Here is a 15,067-nt window from a genome sequence, read left to right on the forward strand (position 1 = left end):
AGAAATATAGGACGATAAGACCTCTCTGTCAATGAAAATGCTCGCAGGAAAGCTTGCGCTTGTAACTGGTAAATTTCAGTGCCATTTCCCACCAAAGTCTCTTTTTTTTTCGCTTAGCTCTACTGTATAGAATATTATGCTTGGACATTTATAGTAGTCTCAATTTAAGCTAAATTAAAACCTGGGACATAAACTCTATGAAACCTAATTATCTGAGATTTATACAAATTACAACAGTAACTTCATCTTTAATAGCATAAATTTAGTAAATGTACATGGACAGCACAAAGTTAAGGCCACTTATATGCATGGCAGGGGAACAAAATCCAATTTTGAAAAGAAAAACATATATACTTATATATGTATCGATCGCTCTTGTAAATTGCCAAGAGAGAACTTTCTGTGTTGCCTGACACTGTGCAAAGTTTTTGCGCAGAACCATGTACATTTAAATTTTGAATCTGGATCCCAGTGCAGTCAAATCTGTCACACAATGCAATGTGCGTGTGACTCATGCATTTTCATGCTTATTTGGTGACATTTTCCATTGATCTATAGTATTTTCTCTTTGATCTTTACCACTTTTTCTAAATCTCACGCATTGGCTTCATGAAAACTTGACAGACCTGGGTTCCTTACTTGGAAGAAGAAGAATTTCATGGTATCGGGTCCGTTTGCCCTGATAACATGTTCGCCCTACTTTAAAACAAATTTGATATAGTGGAATAAGGTTTACTAAACTTATTCAGATATTTAATTATATGATCAATATCCGGCGAAATTTTGATCAAACTTTAACATATACTCTACATTATACAACAAGACGTATAATATACAACAAAATAAAATAAAGCTCAGAGCGAACGGACCCAGGGCGAACAGGTAAGGCAAACAGACCAAGGGCGAACAGGTACAAGGGCAAACGTGAATCAGGGAGAACAGACCCGGTTTCAAATTTCAGATACCTTGCCCACTTTTTGTTCAACAATATTCTATACATTACTTCAAAAAAGATATAGCTGTATACATACAGAGGCATATACATGTATCTGTATGATGGTTTTACTTTCAAAAATACATTTAATTTGTGTTATTGGCCATGATTTTCAAATATACATTGTACAAAATACATTTACCATTATAGCATGATCATTGCATCCAAAATTTCTACTGCATCTTGTACCAGCCAGGGTTCAAACCCCAGACCCCTTTTGGCATTAATCCACAGCTCAAAAACCTGAGGTAGTGGAGGGCTGTTATATATCTATCAGGAGTAATTATTATAGATCTGTGTTTTACTCGCTTGGCTTATAATAAATTAGAACTATATACAGGAGAAGCACCACTACAGAGACAAAATTAAATTTTAGAAGCTGCACTGCATGCATGTGCATATTTTTATTGTGTGTTTTTCTTTAACATATTGTCTAGTTAGGCAATGGGAAGCTTTAATTGTGAACCTTTAAAACAGCCAACATATTTTGTGCCTGTACCAAAAAGTAAAATAACAAAATTACGGAACTCCAAGGAAAATTCAAAACGGAAAGTCATTTATCAAATGGCAAAGTCAAAAGCTCAAACACATCAAACGAATGGAAAACAACTGTCATATTCCTGACTTGTTAAAGGCATTTCCTTATGTAGAAAATGGTGAATTAAACCTGGTTTTATAGCTTGCTAAACCTCTTACTTGTATGATAGTCATATAAAATTCCATTATATTGACAAGTTGGGCTATCTGCATCATGTTTTATTTGTTGTTTGTACATTTTTTGTACATCTATCTTCAGAGGGTTGGATGTTTGTTAGTATATAGCAACATGTAGTTGTTTTGGTCTGTTCTGTAATGCAGATTTTTTGTAAATCCTGTATGTTATCCTTTTTATGTACCGGTACTACTCTGTTCCTCAATCATTTAATCTAAACCAGAATTCCAAACATGCAGCAAAAGATGGATATTTCAATGAAGACTTAGGGGGTTGTGTAATTTTTATGAACTTAATTTTGAATGAACAAATTCAATCTTAATACAAAAGTTAAACGATAAAACCTTGGAATTCCAATGTAGTACAGGGTAAGAGTTCCATATGGCACCCCACAGAATTAATTGTATATAAAGGTCATTGCATTCGTTGGTATATAAATGGGATGTCATATGAAACTCTTGCAGAGTACAGATATACATTATATATGTGTAAGCAGTTCAGTTGTATTGTATCAATAATTTATATAAGATTATTAGGTAAAATAAATTTGATATCTCATTTATTGAATCAGTTTTGTTACTAGAATTTATGATTGAGTAATTATTGGTGTTTAATGCCTATTTCAGCACCATAAGCTATAATATTGTGTTGTTCAGATTTTATTGATGGAGGAGGCCGGACTGCTTTAATGGGAAAATGTATGAACTGTAATAAATGCAATAAATGTTTCAAATATATTAATTGAAAAATAATAGTACATATTTTTTTTGTAATCAGGCGCTGGTAGTGGTATTGGGCGAGCAATATGTCAGGCATTTGCAAAGGAAGGTGCAATGGTTGCTATGGCTGATGTAAACAAAGATGGAGTACACCATGTACATGAAATGCTTAAGTCAATTAGCGAAGGTAAATTAATGAAGCTTTCATGTTCCATTGTCTTAATCTTGATATGTAAATAAACAAATGTTATAAACACCTCTTTCACAATCATACCACATATCCTTATTTTTTATAAGTCTTATAAACAGAAATAAGAAGATGTGGTATGAGTGCCAATCAGACAACTCTCCATCCAAGTCACAATGTGTAAAAAGTAAACAAATAAAGGTAAAAGTACGCAAGCTATAAAGGGCCCCAAAATGACTACTGTAAAACAATTCAAACAGGAAAACCAACGGTCTAATCTATATAAAAAAACGAGAAACGAGAAACACTTAAGAACCACATCAACAAACGACAACCTAGTTACATTTTTTGTCATGTTTTATATTTTACCAAGACTTATAATCTTTTGATAAGTCCAATTACCGAAATTTATAAATCACCAAATGACTACATTCAAACAATACTAATTGATTGATTGTTATTAGCTAAAATATTTCATGCATATTCAGGACGAAAAACCGTTAATACTGAATCCAATAGGTAGCTAGGTTCTGTAATGGTATGAACGGCTGGAAATTTGGACTACCACTTAAAATGCGTATATGTTGGATAGGGGACAGAAATTATGCATTGCAACAGGCTACCTATTATCCATCAGAAAGTTGTTTTAATGGTTCTATTACATGCAGAGAAGGTGGCATTCCCACTACTCAAGGCTTCAAATTTTACATCCACATTCTGACAGGATGTCTCTGTGTTTTTATACATGTACATCCTGCACAGCCAAAGTACACCCAATTTAGCAAATGTTTTTTTAGCCTGATTGGAAGACGTCCAGGTGACCATATTTCTATACCCTAGTCATCCCTTTAGATCCATTGTAAAAATAAGTATACACTGTACAGAGTACTGTGAAACAACTGCCAAGAAAAGCAACATTTTATTTGTTTGAAGTAGTATTGAGACAGCCAGTTTTAAGGCCTTTTTAAATTCACTAAACCAAGGATAAATGTATGTTATTTTAGTTACTGTATTATAAGCTAGATTTATATACCTGTACTCCTTAGCAGGTGTTTATTGGCTTTGATAGGTCACATAGTACATTAGGCAAAATTTCACATTTGTAATGGTTTTATCACATTATTTTATTTTCTTTGTTCATATTACCTTCAGGACATCATCATCCTTTTACTGTTGACGTTTCATCCTCAGCATCAGTAGCCACATTGATGACTGATATCAGAGATAGATATATGGCAGTCCCTACAATTGCTGTTAACTCTGCTGGAATCACAAGAGATACATACATGTTAAAAATGAAAGAGGAAATGTGGGATGAAGTAATAAATGTCAATTTAAAGGTACTAAAGAAGAATTAAAGAATTAAAACAAAAGAAAGAGTGGCGGGTATATGTCAACAAGACAGCTGCAAACAACTTAGAAAAACAATAGAAACCTACAGGTCAACATTCTGTCTTCAACAATACATTTGTATCTATACTAATTTTCAATCATTTAATTCCTCTGAGTTTAAAAAAAGCTAGGAATGAATCCAACAGACACCACCAAACATCTGTCGTCAACACCAAATTACCTAAGGGACAAAAACACAAGATATCACAAAAGACAATCACTAAATAGGTTCTTGATATGGGACAAGCAAATAAACATGTGACAGGGTTAAATTAGTTTATTTGAAATAGTCAATCCAAATTCTGACCAATTTCATTTTGTAAAAATTAAAGCAGTAGGCACGGTAAGACCCCTTTTTGACCCCAAAATATAGCATTTTTACAAATTTGTTGAAATGTAAACTTTAAGCTCTTTATTAGAAAGTAGAATACTTTTGTTCCATAAATATGGGCAGTTTTTGACAAAACAATGCACATGCATCAGGTAATAGCATCATAAATTCATGCAAAATTACTGAAATCTTCACAATTGTAGCATTTGTGCTAATTTAAGACAGTTTTTGTCTAAAATGGAAGTGGCCGCATTTGTGTTCAGTCTTAATATTTAGATATATGTTGTATTTGATGATAATACATAAGATATATAAAGGTTGAGACTGAACATGCTGAACACGAATGCGGCCACTTCCATTTTAAACAAAAACCATCTGAAAAGTGATGTTTTATTTGATAAATTTTTCATATTTAAGCTTGAATATGAACTTCTGTAATGACCAAATCATTTCAAATCTTTTACACATACTAATTGAATTGACTGAAGTAGACACTTAAGTGTTTAAAAAATGTCAAAAATCTTTCATCCAATGTACTTCGAATTTGAGGCCAAAACTAGCCCTTCCCGGACTATCTCCTTTATACAATAGAAGTTTAGTTAAATTAAATATATATCTTATTTCATAAATTATCAAACACAAAGATTCCCGACAAACTGACAGATGTATCTCTCTATGCTTTAAACTAGGCTTTAAAGAACTTTTCATCTTCAAAGAAAAATGTTCCATCACATGGTTTAACTTGATTTAGGATTATGATGTGATCTGATTACAATATTATCTTCCAGTTATTTCAGAAAATATTCGAAGCAAGGCCTGTTAGAAAATTATCTGTAATGTTCAGAATCAAATTGATACAGAGGTAACTCCCATTTATTATAACGAGGCATGCACACCCACAGGAGGTGAAAGAGCTCAGAATTTTAAAGATCTACTCTCTACATGTATATTCTAGGAAACACATCAAATAATTTTATCCCAAGCTCTCACTCAGAGAGATTGAGGTTGTCTTTTAGACATTTGTTTAATGAAAAGAAGCATGTCTTAGTAATCTGTATTGAGTTATCTCCCATTTATTTCAGGGAACATATCTGTTAAACAAAGCAGTCAGTCAAGCCATTGTAGAGAACAAATTAAGTGGTGGATCCATTATTAATCTATCAAGTATTGTTGGGAAGGTATTTTATTATGTTTCATTTTATTAGGAAACTGATATAAGTATATTTAAAAAATTTATGTTGTTTTACCCAGCTCAAAAGGATGGGCTAAATCTGTTTTAAGTGTGTGTCCGTCCATTCCATGAAATATTTGTTGCCTTTTTTCAGAAACTACTTCCTGAATTTTGTTTCAGGCTTCATGTGAGTATGCTGTACTTTATAATGTTTTTTCACGCTCTCTCTTATCAGATTTAAGTGTACTCAATACCTCAATTTTCTTACACATACACTGTCATAATGACCATGTATGAAATTTTCGTTGTATTTTTGGGACTACAATTCAGGACTAACTGTAATTTGCTATCATTTAGCTATAAGTGAACATGCTTTTAATATGGTTGGATGCATTTTTACATTTGTTGCTCATTTAAGCAATTTAAACATATTGTTTGCCAAATTCTTATTGAATTGGTATCATTAGCGAGTAAAAGCTGACATATTTATCTTGTTTAAAAATGTGTAATATTTATATTAAGAAAACAATGTGTGTAATCAAATATTTTGACTTTATCTAGCACTGACTGTTATGATGATAATGAGACAGTTTAGATTAAACTGACAAATATCCATCACTAAGGTTTTGTATAAACACATATAAGGGAAATAACTCTCTAAAAGTCCACCAAATTTTTATGCATTGTGAAATTGACATATCTTATAAGCCCTTATTATAATTTATCAAGCAGACTACATACATCTCTTGCTTAAGTTATTGTATATACTGCATAGAATCCTGTGGCTCAGTTCCATAGAATTTTTAAGTAAATTAAAATCATGAAAAATAATATTTTGTAGAAAAAAATTTGGAGACTATTTCTTACTTAAATTTTCTAAACTTAGTCATTCAGATGATTTAAAACTTTTTTTTTAAATTTGGAAATAATGATTTTCTTACACTTGGCTACTTTGAATTTGAAAACATAATTCTTTTTTTTTGAAATAGGCCTTGGTTATCATAGAAAAATTAATGTTACTTCAGTGTATATTTTATAGTTATAAGAGTAAATGGGATTTCTACCATCTTGCCATGTCTGCCATATTTTTTCATGATATTGACATATAAATTAGGAATTCCAGTGGTATTAACAGATGCCTAATTATAATGTATCAGCAAAATTTCCCTGTTAGAAAATCGTAACATGTCTATTGGAGATTTCCAAGAACTAAACAGTAGAAGTACATTTTACTAATAACATCTTATCATTGGTTAGCACCGAAAAGATTGCAGCACACATTACTTACTATCTGTATCATCCAATTGTTGGACAATTTTTTTTTTAAAAGTCCCTAATTCAAGCAATTTATCATTTTGTATCTCACGTGTACATCATGTTCATATGTTTTTTTAGTACCATTTATAGTTTTTTTTTCATAAATGCTTACTCAGTATCTCTTCTTATTTACAGGTAGGCAATGTTGGTCAGACGAATTATGGAGCATCCAAGGCTGGTGTGATAGGCTTCACAAAGTCAGCTGCTAAAGAAGTAGCAAAGTAAGTAACATATACAAGTAAAAAAATATACAGGTATCCACAACTATTTGTATGTCTTTTAGTTTGGGTTTAGACAAATCTGAGTCTTGACAAGAAGTGAATTAATTTAACAATCATCATCAAAGATCTGACATTGCTAATGTCAATACTTTCTTATGGATTAAAAATCTTTTTGTTATTTTTGTTATTGGGTTGCTGTATCATTTACATATCCCTGAAACCTCCTTTGAACATAAAAAAGAGGATATAATCAAACACAACACTAAGGAGATTTAACTTCGGAACACTTTTGTGCTAGTACATGTAAATGTTTTTTAAGTCAGTGACAGATCAGTTTCATATAGAAATAAGAAGATGTGGAATGAGTGCCAATGAGACAACTCTCCATCCAAGTCACAATGTGTAAAAAGTAAACAATTATAGGTCAAAGTACGGCCTTCAACACGGAGCATTGGCTCACACCGAACAGCAAGCTATAAAGGGCCCCAAAATAACTAGTGTAAAACAATTCAAACAGGAAAATAACGGTCTAATCTATATATAAAAAACCAGTAATGAGAAACACTTAAGAACCACATAAAAAAACGACAACCACTGAACAACAGGTTCCTGACTTAGGACAGGTGCAAACAAATGCAGCAGGTCAAATGTTTGATATTTGGCATTTCACTGTAATTTGAAATAAGAATGTATAAGTATAAACAGTGATATATATATACCATATGCTACAACTAACTGAAAAGATTTACTTTATCACATAAATTTGTTTTCAGATTCAATATAAGAGTAAATGCTATTTTACCTGGCTTTATCAAAACACCAATGACAGAAAAGGTACCAGAACATCTTATGCAGATTACACAGATGTTGATACCAATGACAAAGCTAGGGGAACCAGAAGGTAGCTATCGCAGTCAGACGAATTACTAACATAAATGATTTTATTGTCATTGTTTTAAGCATCATTTTTATAAAACCTAGAAATTAGGCATACAATAATAATTACACAAAAGTTTCATAATCTTAACAAATATTACTTAAAAGGAAAGACTTCATTTTGCTTTTTTGAAAAATAACATGCAGTGTTATTATATTTTTCTCTGTTTTCTGCTTTTCACACTCTTTCAACTAAAAAAAAACAGAATGGTTGCAAAATACTAAGAAAACTTAAAATATAGCAGCAAATATCCATAATATGTTTTGTAAAATTGAGAATGGAAATGGGGAATGTGTCAAAGAGACAACAACCCGACCATAGAGCAGACAACAGCCGAAGGCCACCAATGGGTCTTCAATGCAGCGAGAAACTCCCGCACCCTGAGGCGTCCTACAGCTGGCCCCTAAACAAATATGTATACTAGTTCAGTGATAATGGACGTCATACTAAACTCCAAATTATACACAAGAAACTAAAATTAAAAATGAATCAAGACTAACAAAGGCCAGAGGCTCCTGACTTGGGACAGGCGCAAAAATACGGCGGGGTTAAACATGTTTTTTGAGATCTCAACCCTCCCCTATACCTCTAGCCAATGTAGAAAAAACAAATGTACAACAGTACGCACAGTAAAACTCAGTTTAAGAGAAGTCCGAGTCCGATGTCAGAATAGGAAACAAAAGAAAATAAACAAAATGACAATAATACATAAATAACAACAGACTACTAGCAGTTACTGACATGCCAGCTCCAGACCTCAATTAAACTGATTGAAAGATTATGTCTTCATCATATGAATATCAGGCACAATCCCTCCTGTTAGGGGTTTAGTATTATACCGTCATAAAATATATGAGAAGAACATAACCCGTGTCATGCCAACAACTGGTTTTAGAATAAATATGTTTAATTCCGATGCAAAGACCCTATAAGTGAATCAATATTAAAGCCAAAATATGCAATTTTTAATGACCTGACAACAGTATCGTAACTATATCCCTTCTTAATAAGTCTGTTTAAAGGTTTTGTTAGCTTTTGAGGTGAATACTGACATTTTGTGCTTTGTAAAGAATATTACCATAAAAGTTTGAATGTGAAATACCCGAACGTATAAGATGTCTGCATGTTGAGTTATATTTACGAATGATGTCCTTATACCGATGATAAAATTTAGTAAATGTTTTGACTAGTTTATGATATCGAAAACCCTGGTGTAATAATTTTTCAGTAATATATAAATTTCTCTCGCTAAAATCTAATACGTTGTTACATACACGAGCGAATCGTACAAGTTGAGATATATAAACACCATAAGATGGTGACAAGGGAACATCACCATCTAAAAATGGATAATTAACGATAGGAAATGAAAAATCATCTCTTTTGTCATAAATTTTTGTATTAAGCTTCCGGTTAATGATATAGATATCAAGATCGAGGAAAGGACAGTGGTCATTGTTATTATTAGCTTTATTTAAAGTAAGTTTAACAGGATAAATTTCTTTAGTATACATACTGAAGTTGTCATTATTGAGAGCCAATATATCATCCAAATATCTAAAAGTATTGTTAAATTTTTGTATCAGATGTTGTTTCGATGGGTCTTTGCTGATTTTAGTCATAAATTGTAACTTATAACAATACAAAAACAGGTCCGCAATAAGTGGTGCACAGTTAGTCCCCATTGGAATTCCGATAACTTGACGATATACGGGATCTCCAAAGCGAACAAAAATGTTATCAAGTAAAAATTCAAGGGCAGATATAGTATCAAAGCATGTACATGTCCAATTGACATAGCTTTTTTGTTTGTTGCTACTAAAAAATGACCTAAAAGAGTTTGAACATATGTATTCGCATTCCGACTTTTTAAATGCCCATTTAATTAGGTGTGTGAATTTTTTCTTAATAAGAATATGAGGCAAAGTGGTATATAGGGTAGAAAAGTCAAAACTTTGAACAGATTCAAAATCACCAATATATGCATGCAATTTATCAAGTACTTCCAACGAGTTTTTGACACTCCAAAAGTAGTTAATTCCACTATTTTCAAAGGCCTTATTTGAACAATTTATTATCAGGTTTTTGATTAATATATTTTTGATGTAACTATCGTGTTTTTGTTCCTTATATGATTATTTTGGTACTCAGTGACTAATGACCCAATATAGTTTTAACATTTGAGTTGATTTCTCATTTACGGTGACCAATACTTATATATCTTTATACCAAGAGGGATCATATGAGCTTCCCACTTAAAGTAATGAGGGTCTGGATGGGGTTTACAGAATAGAGAATAATGGACACAAAATGCAGAATGAAGGCCAAAAAATATATAGAATAGAGAAAAATAGGCCCAAAAAATTAAAAAAAAATAGAATAATGGGGTGATGAAATATAAAGAATCGAGAATAGTGGGCCAAAAAAATAAAAAATATAGAAAAATGACCTAAATTTAAAGAATACAGAAATGAAGGACTCCTATCATTAACCTCATTTATTAACAATGCTACACAATTTATATGCATGGCATATAGTTTTCCTGTTTGTGCATTCATTTGTCTGTTAATTGGTCTGTTAGTCAGTCACCCTATATCAAGTTTAAGTTTTGGTTTGGATAGATTGTGGTCTTATCAACTTTAAACTTAGTTCCAATATTTATTATAATGTGAACTTTTTAATGTATATATATGTCAAATTAGGGTTTTAACCAAGATTAGTTCAATGAACACATAATTGTGATTGTACGCTAAAGGCATGGTGTTCCTATGGACACATATTCTTGATTAAATATTTAATTTAACCTCTGAGTTGATTCCTCAAATACTAATTGACCTTTCACTATGTAACTGCCAGTATGGTACTGTGAACCTGTATATACGGTATCAGACTCCATTAATATGGATAAAATAAAAACTTTTTGTTTGTATTGCAGACATAGCAGATGCCTGTGTATTTTTGGCATCAGATAAAAGTCGATACATTACTGGTGCTACTTTGGAAGTCTCAGGTATGGATAAAAATCCTTTAAAACCATTTTTTTTTATAACAATCCTCAACCATTTCTTAAAGATAACAATCAAGACATTTCCCAAAGCAAATTACTTTATTCAAACTTTCAAATTTCGCTATATATCATGTATATTTTATGTAAAAACTATGAATATCAACAAGTACTGTTTTATGAAATAGTTATTATATAAAGGTAAACCACAAATTTAAATGTTGAACAAAAGTACACATTTTCTAAACACTTGTATACAGACTTTTTGCAAATCTACGAAATCAAATTTCCACAAAAATAAATAAATCCACAGTATACATATTTTGGCTTTTATTTCCTAAAAGAGATTGATCTAAATAATCCGTACACCAAAAAAAAAATAGTCATCAATTTCTACATATATAACTTTGTTTCATTGTCTTGCCTGCAAAGATATGCATGCTCTTGGAGACAAGAATTAATTTTTCTGGTAATAGCCATACTAACAATTTGCAAGTAACTTTCATTAATTATATAGATATAAGAAGATGTGGTATGAATGCCAATGAGACAACTATCCCCACTTAACCTAGGATGATATGTTTGTATGAATGTAGTTCATGGTGAGATCATGTAAGCCAGTCATTGTCACCTAACCTTGACCTCAATTTTAAATTCAAGTAGTAAGGTTAAGATTTCAGGACGAGGTTTGATTCTCAGTGACTCTTATATACATGATATTTTCCAAATCTGTCAAAAAAGGAACCGTGCAACAAAATTTAAACAAAATAGACGTTCCAACAATTTGAAATATGCCCTTGCAGTATGACAACCTCAAAATTGTTTAAGCTAATCAGAGATCTAATATCTGCTTTCAACAGCAGATTCTCTAATAGATAAAATCATGAAAAGACATTATTAAGGGAGCTACCATTTGATTTTTATGGGGGCTAGGATGAAAAAATTTCACATGTCGCGCCGTATCTAAAAAACGATTTATGATTATTGCTTAAAATTTTACACACTTCTTAGTTATATTAATCTAAAGATCTGTATACTTTTTGGTTTTGATTCAAAATTTTATTTTAGAGATATTGATTTTTTTTTTTTTAAAAGGGGGGTCTTCACATGTCGCGCTGTATCTCAAAAACGATTTATGATTATTGCTTAAAATTTTACACACTTCTTAGTTATATTAATCTAAAGATCTGTATACTTTTTGGTCTTGATTCAAAATTTTATTTTAGAGATATTGAGTTTTTTGTAAAAAAAGGGGGGTTTTCGCATGTCGCGGCGTATGTCAGAAACTATTTATGATCATTGCATAAAAATTCACACACAAGACGACGGACATATCATGCACTCATGGCGCAGCTGTTTATTTTTAGTTGTAATCACTGTCCTGCCTTTTTATTTTTCACTCTATTCGATCCTGCCTTTTTTTTTATTAGTTTATCCTGACTTTTTTTTTTGCAAAGTGTCTCATCCTGCCTTTTTTTTACTCAAAACTCCTGCCTTGCCTTTTTTTTCAAATTTCATCCTAGCCCCCCCCTAATAAAAATCAAATGGTAGCTCCCTAACCAAATGAATAAAATGTGATATAGATATATGTAAATGAGACAGCAATACAACAAAACAAACAAAAAAGGGTATCTAGACATTTACATCAAAGAATTTACTAGTAAATTTTTATTGTTAGCCAGAAGATCTGTGTCTTTGAAAATTGTCAATTAATAAAAAAAAAGGTACTGTGGATGCAGGATTTTTTCAATGGATACCAATTTTTTGTGGATTTAGTGTGTAAAGGTTAACCGCAAATATAAATGTTAAAAAAAGTACATGTATCACTTTTTCTAAAAGTTGTATGCAGACTTTGGCAAATCCATGAAACAAATATCCACAAATATGCAAGTTTTCCTCTATCCATGTAAAAATTGGTCCCCATGAAAAATAAATAAATCCACTGTATATTGAATATCAAAACCGAGAGCCTGTGTTTCTATTTAGAGTTATCTATTTTACAGGTGGTCTGTTCATGTGAGCTGTGTCATGTGATGAGTATGAATAAAGACAAAATACACGGAAAGCTGACCATGGCAGTTGATAAGTGGAAGCAAACAAGTGATTGATGTGATTTTGTTGAAAATGATTAAATCAACCAACAATGAATTACCGTAGTCAATAATTATAGACAACATAAGAAGACTATCCTGATTGACTATAGTCTCTAAACCAAAATGTTAATGCAGGGAAAATGTTCTTTTTGCTTTCATCTTGCCTATTGTTTTTTATAAATTGATTTCATCTTTTGAAACATCATGGACTTAAAAATATTGATCATAAATTGAGAGTGACCTTGTTATAAGTGTTACTGTGAACTCATTTTTTATTCGACTGCAAAATTTTTGCGTCGTATATTGGTATCACGTTGTCGTCCGAAGATATTTGGTTTCCGGACAATAACTTTAGTATAAGTAAATAGAAATCTATGAAATTTAAACACAAGGTTTATGACCACAAAAGGAAGGTTGGGATTGATTTTGGGAGTTTTGGTCCCAACAGTTTAGAAATTAGGGGCCAAAAAGGGCCCAAATAAGCATTTTTCTAGTTTCAAGACAATAACTTGTGGAATGGTGTATGGATCTCTCTGAAATTATACCACAAGTTTCCATACCACAAAGGGATGGTAAGAATTGGCTTTGGGGGGCTATGGCTCAAATGGTTAAGGAATAAGGGGCAAAAAAGGGGGAAAAACAAGGGTTTCCAGGTTAATGGACAATTACTCCAGGTTAATTTAACACATTTGAATTACCTCACTTACACTGCTTTTAAATTATGTATATTGGAAATTTGCCAATAACTTTAGTATTAATAAACTCCATTGGAAATTTGCCAATAACTTTAGTATAATAAACTCCATTGAAAATTTGCAAATAACTTTAGTATAATTGGAAATTTGCCAATAACTTTAGTATAAGTAAATATAAATCTATGAAATTTAAACACAAGGTTTGAAACCACAAAAGGAAGGTTGGGATTGATTTTGGGGGTTATGGTCCCTATGGTTTAGGAATTAGGGGTCAAAAAGGGGCCCAAATAAGCATTTTTCTGTGTCCAGACAATAACTTGTGGAACAGTGTATAGAATTGTCTGAAATTGTACCACAAGTTTCCACACCACAAAAGGATGGTTAGGATTGGCTTTGGGGGGTTATGGCTCAATCTGTTTAGGAATAAGGGGCAAAAAAGGGGGGAAAATAAGGGTTTCCTGGTTAATGGACAATTACTTTAGCTTTTGTTTCTAGAAACATCAAATACTGTGATTTCAATGCATATAATTACCTCTCTTACAATGGTTCCATACTACAAAGGAAAGACTGGGATTGAGTTTGATGGTTAATGCTCCAAGGGGGTTCGAAAAGTTTGGGGGGATGGGGGTTCCATTTTTTTAAGGGGTTCATATTTTTTTCCCCAAATTTTTCGAATTTCTAATTTTTGAAAAGTTTCAAGAAGAAATCTTCAATTGCACAGTATTGCACATTAGATTTGTAAGATCTTTGACCACATTTATTTTGTGTCAGAAACCTATATTATGTCAGAAATTTGATCACAATCCAAATTCAGATAGTATCAAGCTTGAATATTGTGTCCAAATTTGCCCCAACTGTTCAGGGTTCGACCTCTGCGGTCAATCAGACTGGGCTCTGCGAAGCATTTTATTTATTAATAGGGTACATTGAACTAATTTTCATTGATTTCATTGATTTAGGTTAACCATGAGTTTTAAGTGTTCAACAAAAAATTTATTTTTGAAATCTTGTATATGAAGAATTGCTAAAAGAAACCAGTGGAATCAATAATCCATGAAAATAAACATTTCCCTCAATCCACAAAAATTGGTATCCTCTATCATAAATGAATCAACGGTATCTTTCTGATTCTTTCATCATGATATAATGATTTGGGGTAGATAAATGATTAATATGTAATTGAAAAAGAATGTTTACAGAGTGCAAATGATAGATCCAGAATAACTGCTACATTTATTAATCTGTGATAAATTTTTATATATTTTTAAATAAAATATTGGAAACATCATCTTAT

General features: G+C 31.8%; 1 protein-coding gene across 1 annotated transcript; it reads left to right on the forward strand.

Annotated features, from left to right (window-relative positions):
- The first annotated feature begins 1 nt into the window (after position 1).
- LOC127729695 (estradiol 17-beta-dehydrogenase 8-like) lies at positions 2-14,249 on the forward strand. Its single transcript, XM_052237543.1, has 8 exons — positions 2-68; positions 2,484-2,612; positions 3,765-3,952; positions 5,418-5,513; positions 6,959-7,044; positions 7,818-7,945; positions 10,917-10,991; positions 12,989-14,249. Exons 1-8 carry the CDS (start codon positions 32-34, stop codon positions 13,003-13,005), a joined length of 756 nt encoding a protein of 251 aa, XP_052093503.1. The 5' UTR covers positions 2-31; the 3' UTR covers positions 13,006-14,249.
- Positions 14,250-15,067: the final 818 nt, after the last annotated feature.

This window comes from Mytilus californianus, unplaced genomic scaffold (genome assembly GCF_021869535.1).
Source record: "Mytilus californianus isolate M0D057914Y unplaced genomic scaffold, xbMytCali1.0.p SCAF_2, whole genome shotgun sequence".
NCBI classification, from domain to species: domain Eukaryota; kingdom Metazoa; phylum Mollusca; class Bivalvia; order Mytilida; family Mytilidae; genus Mytilus; species Mytilus californianus.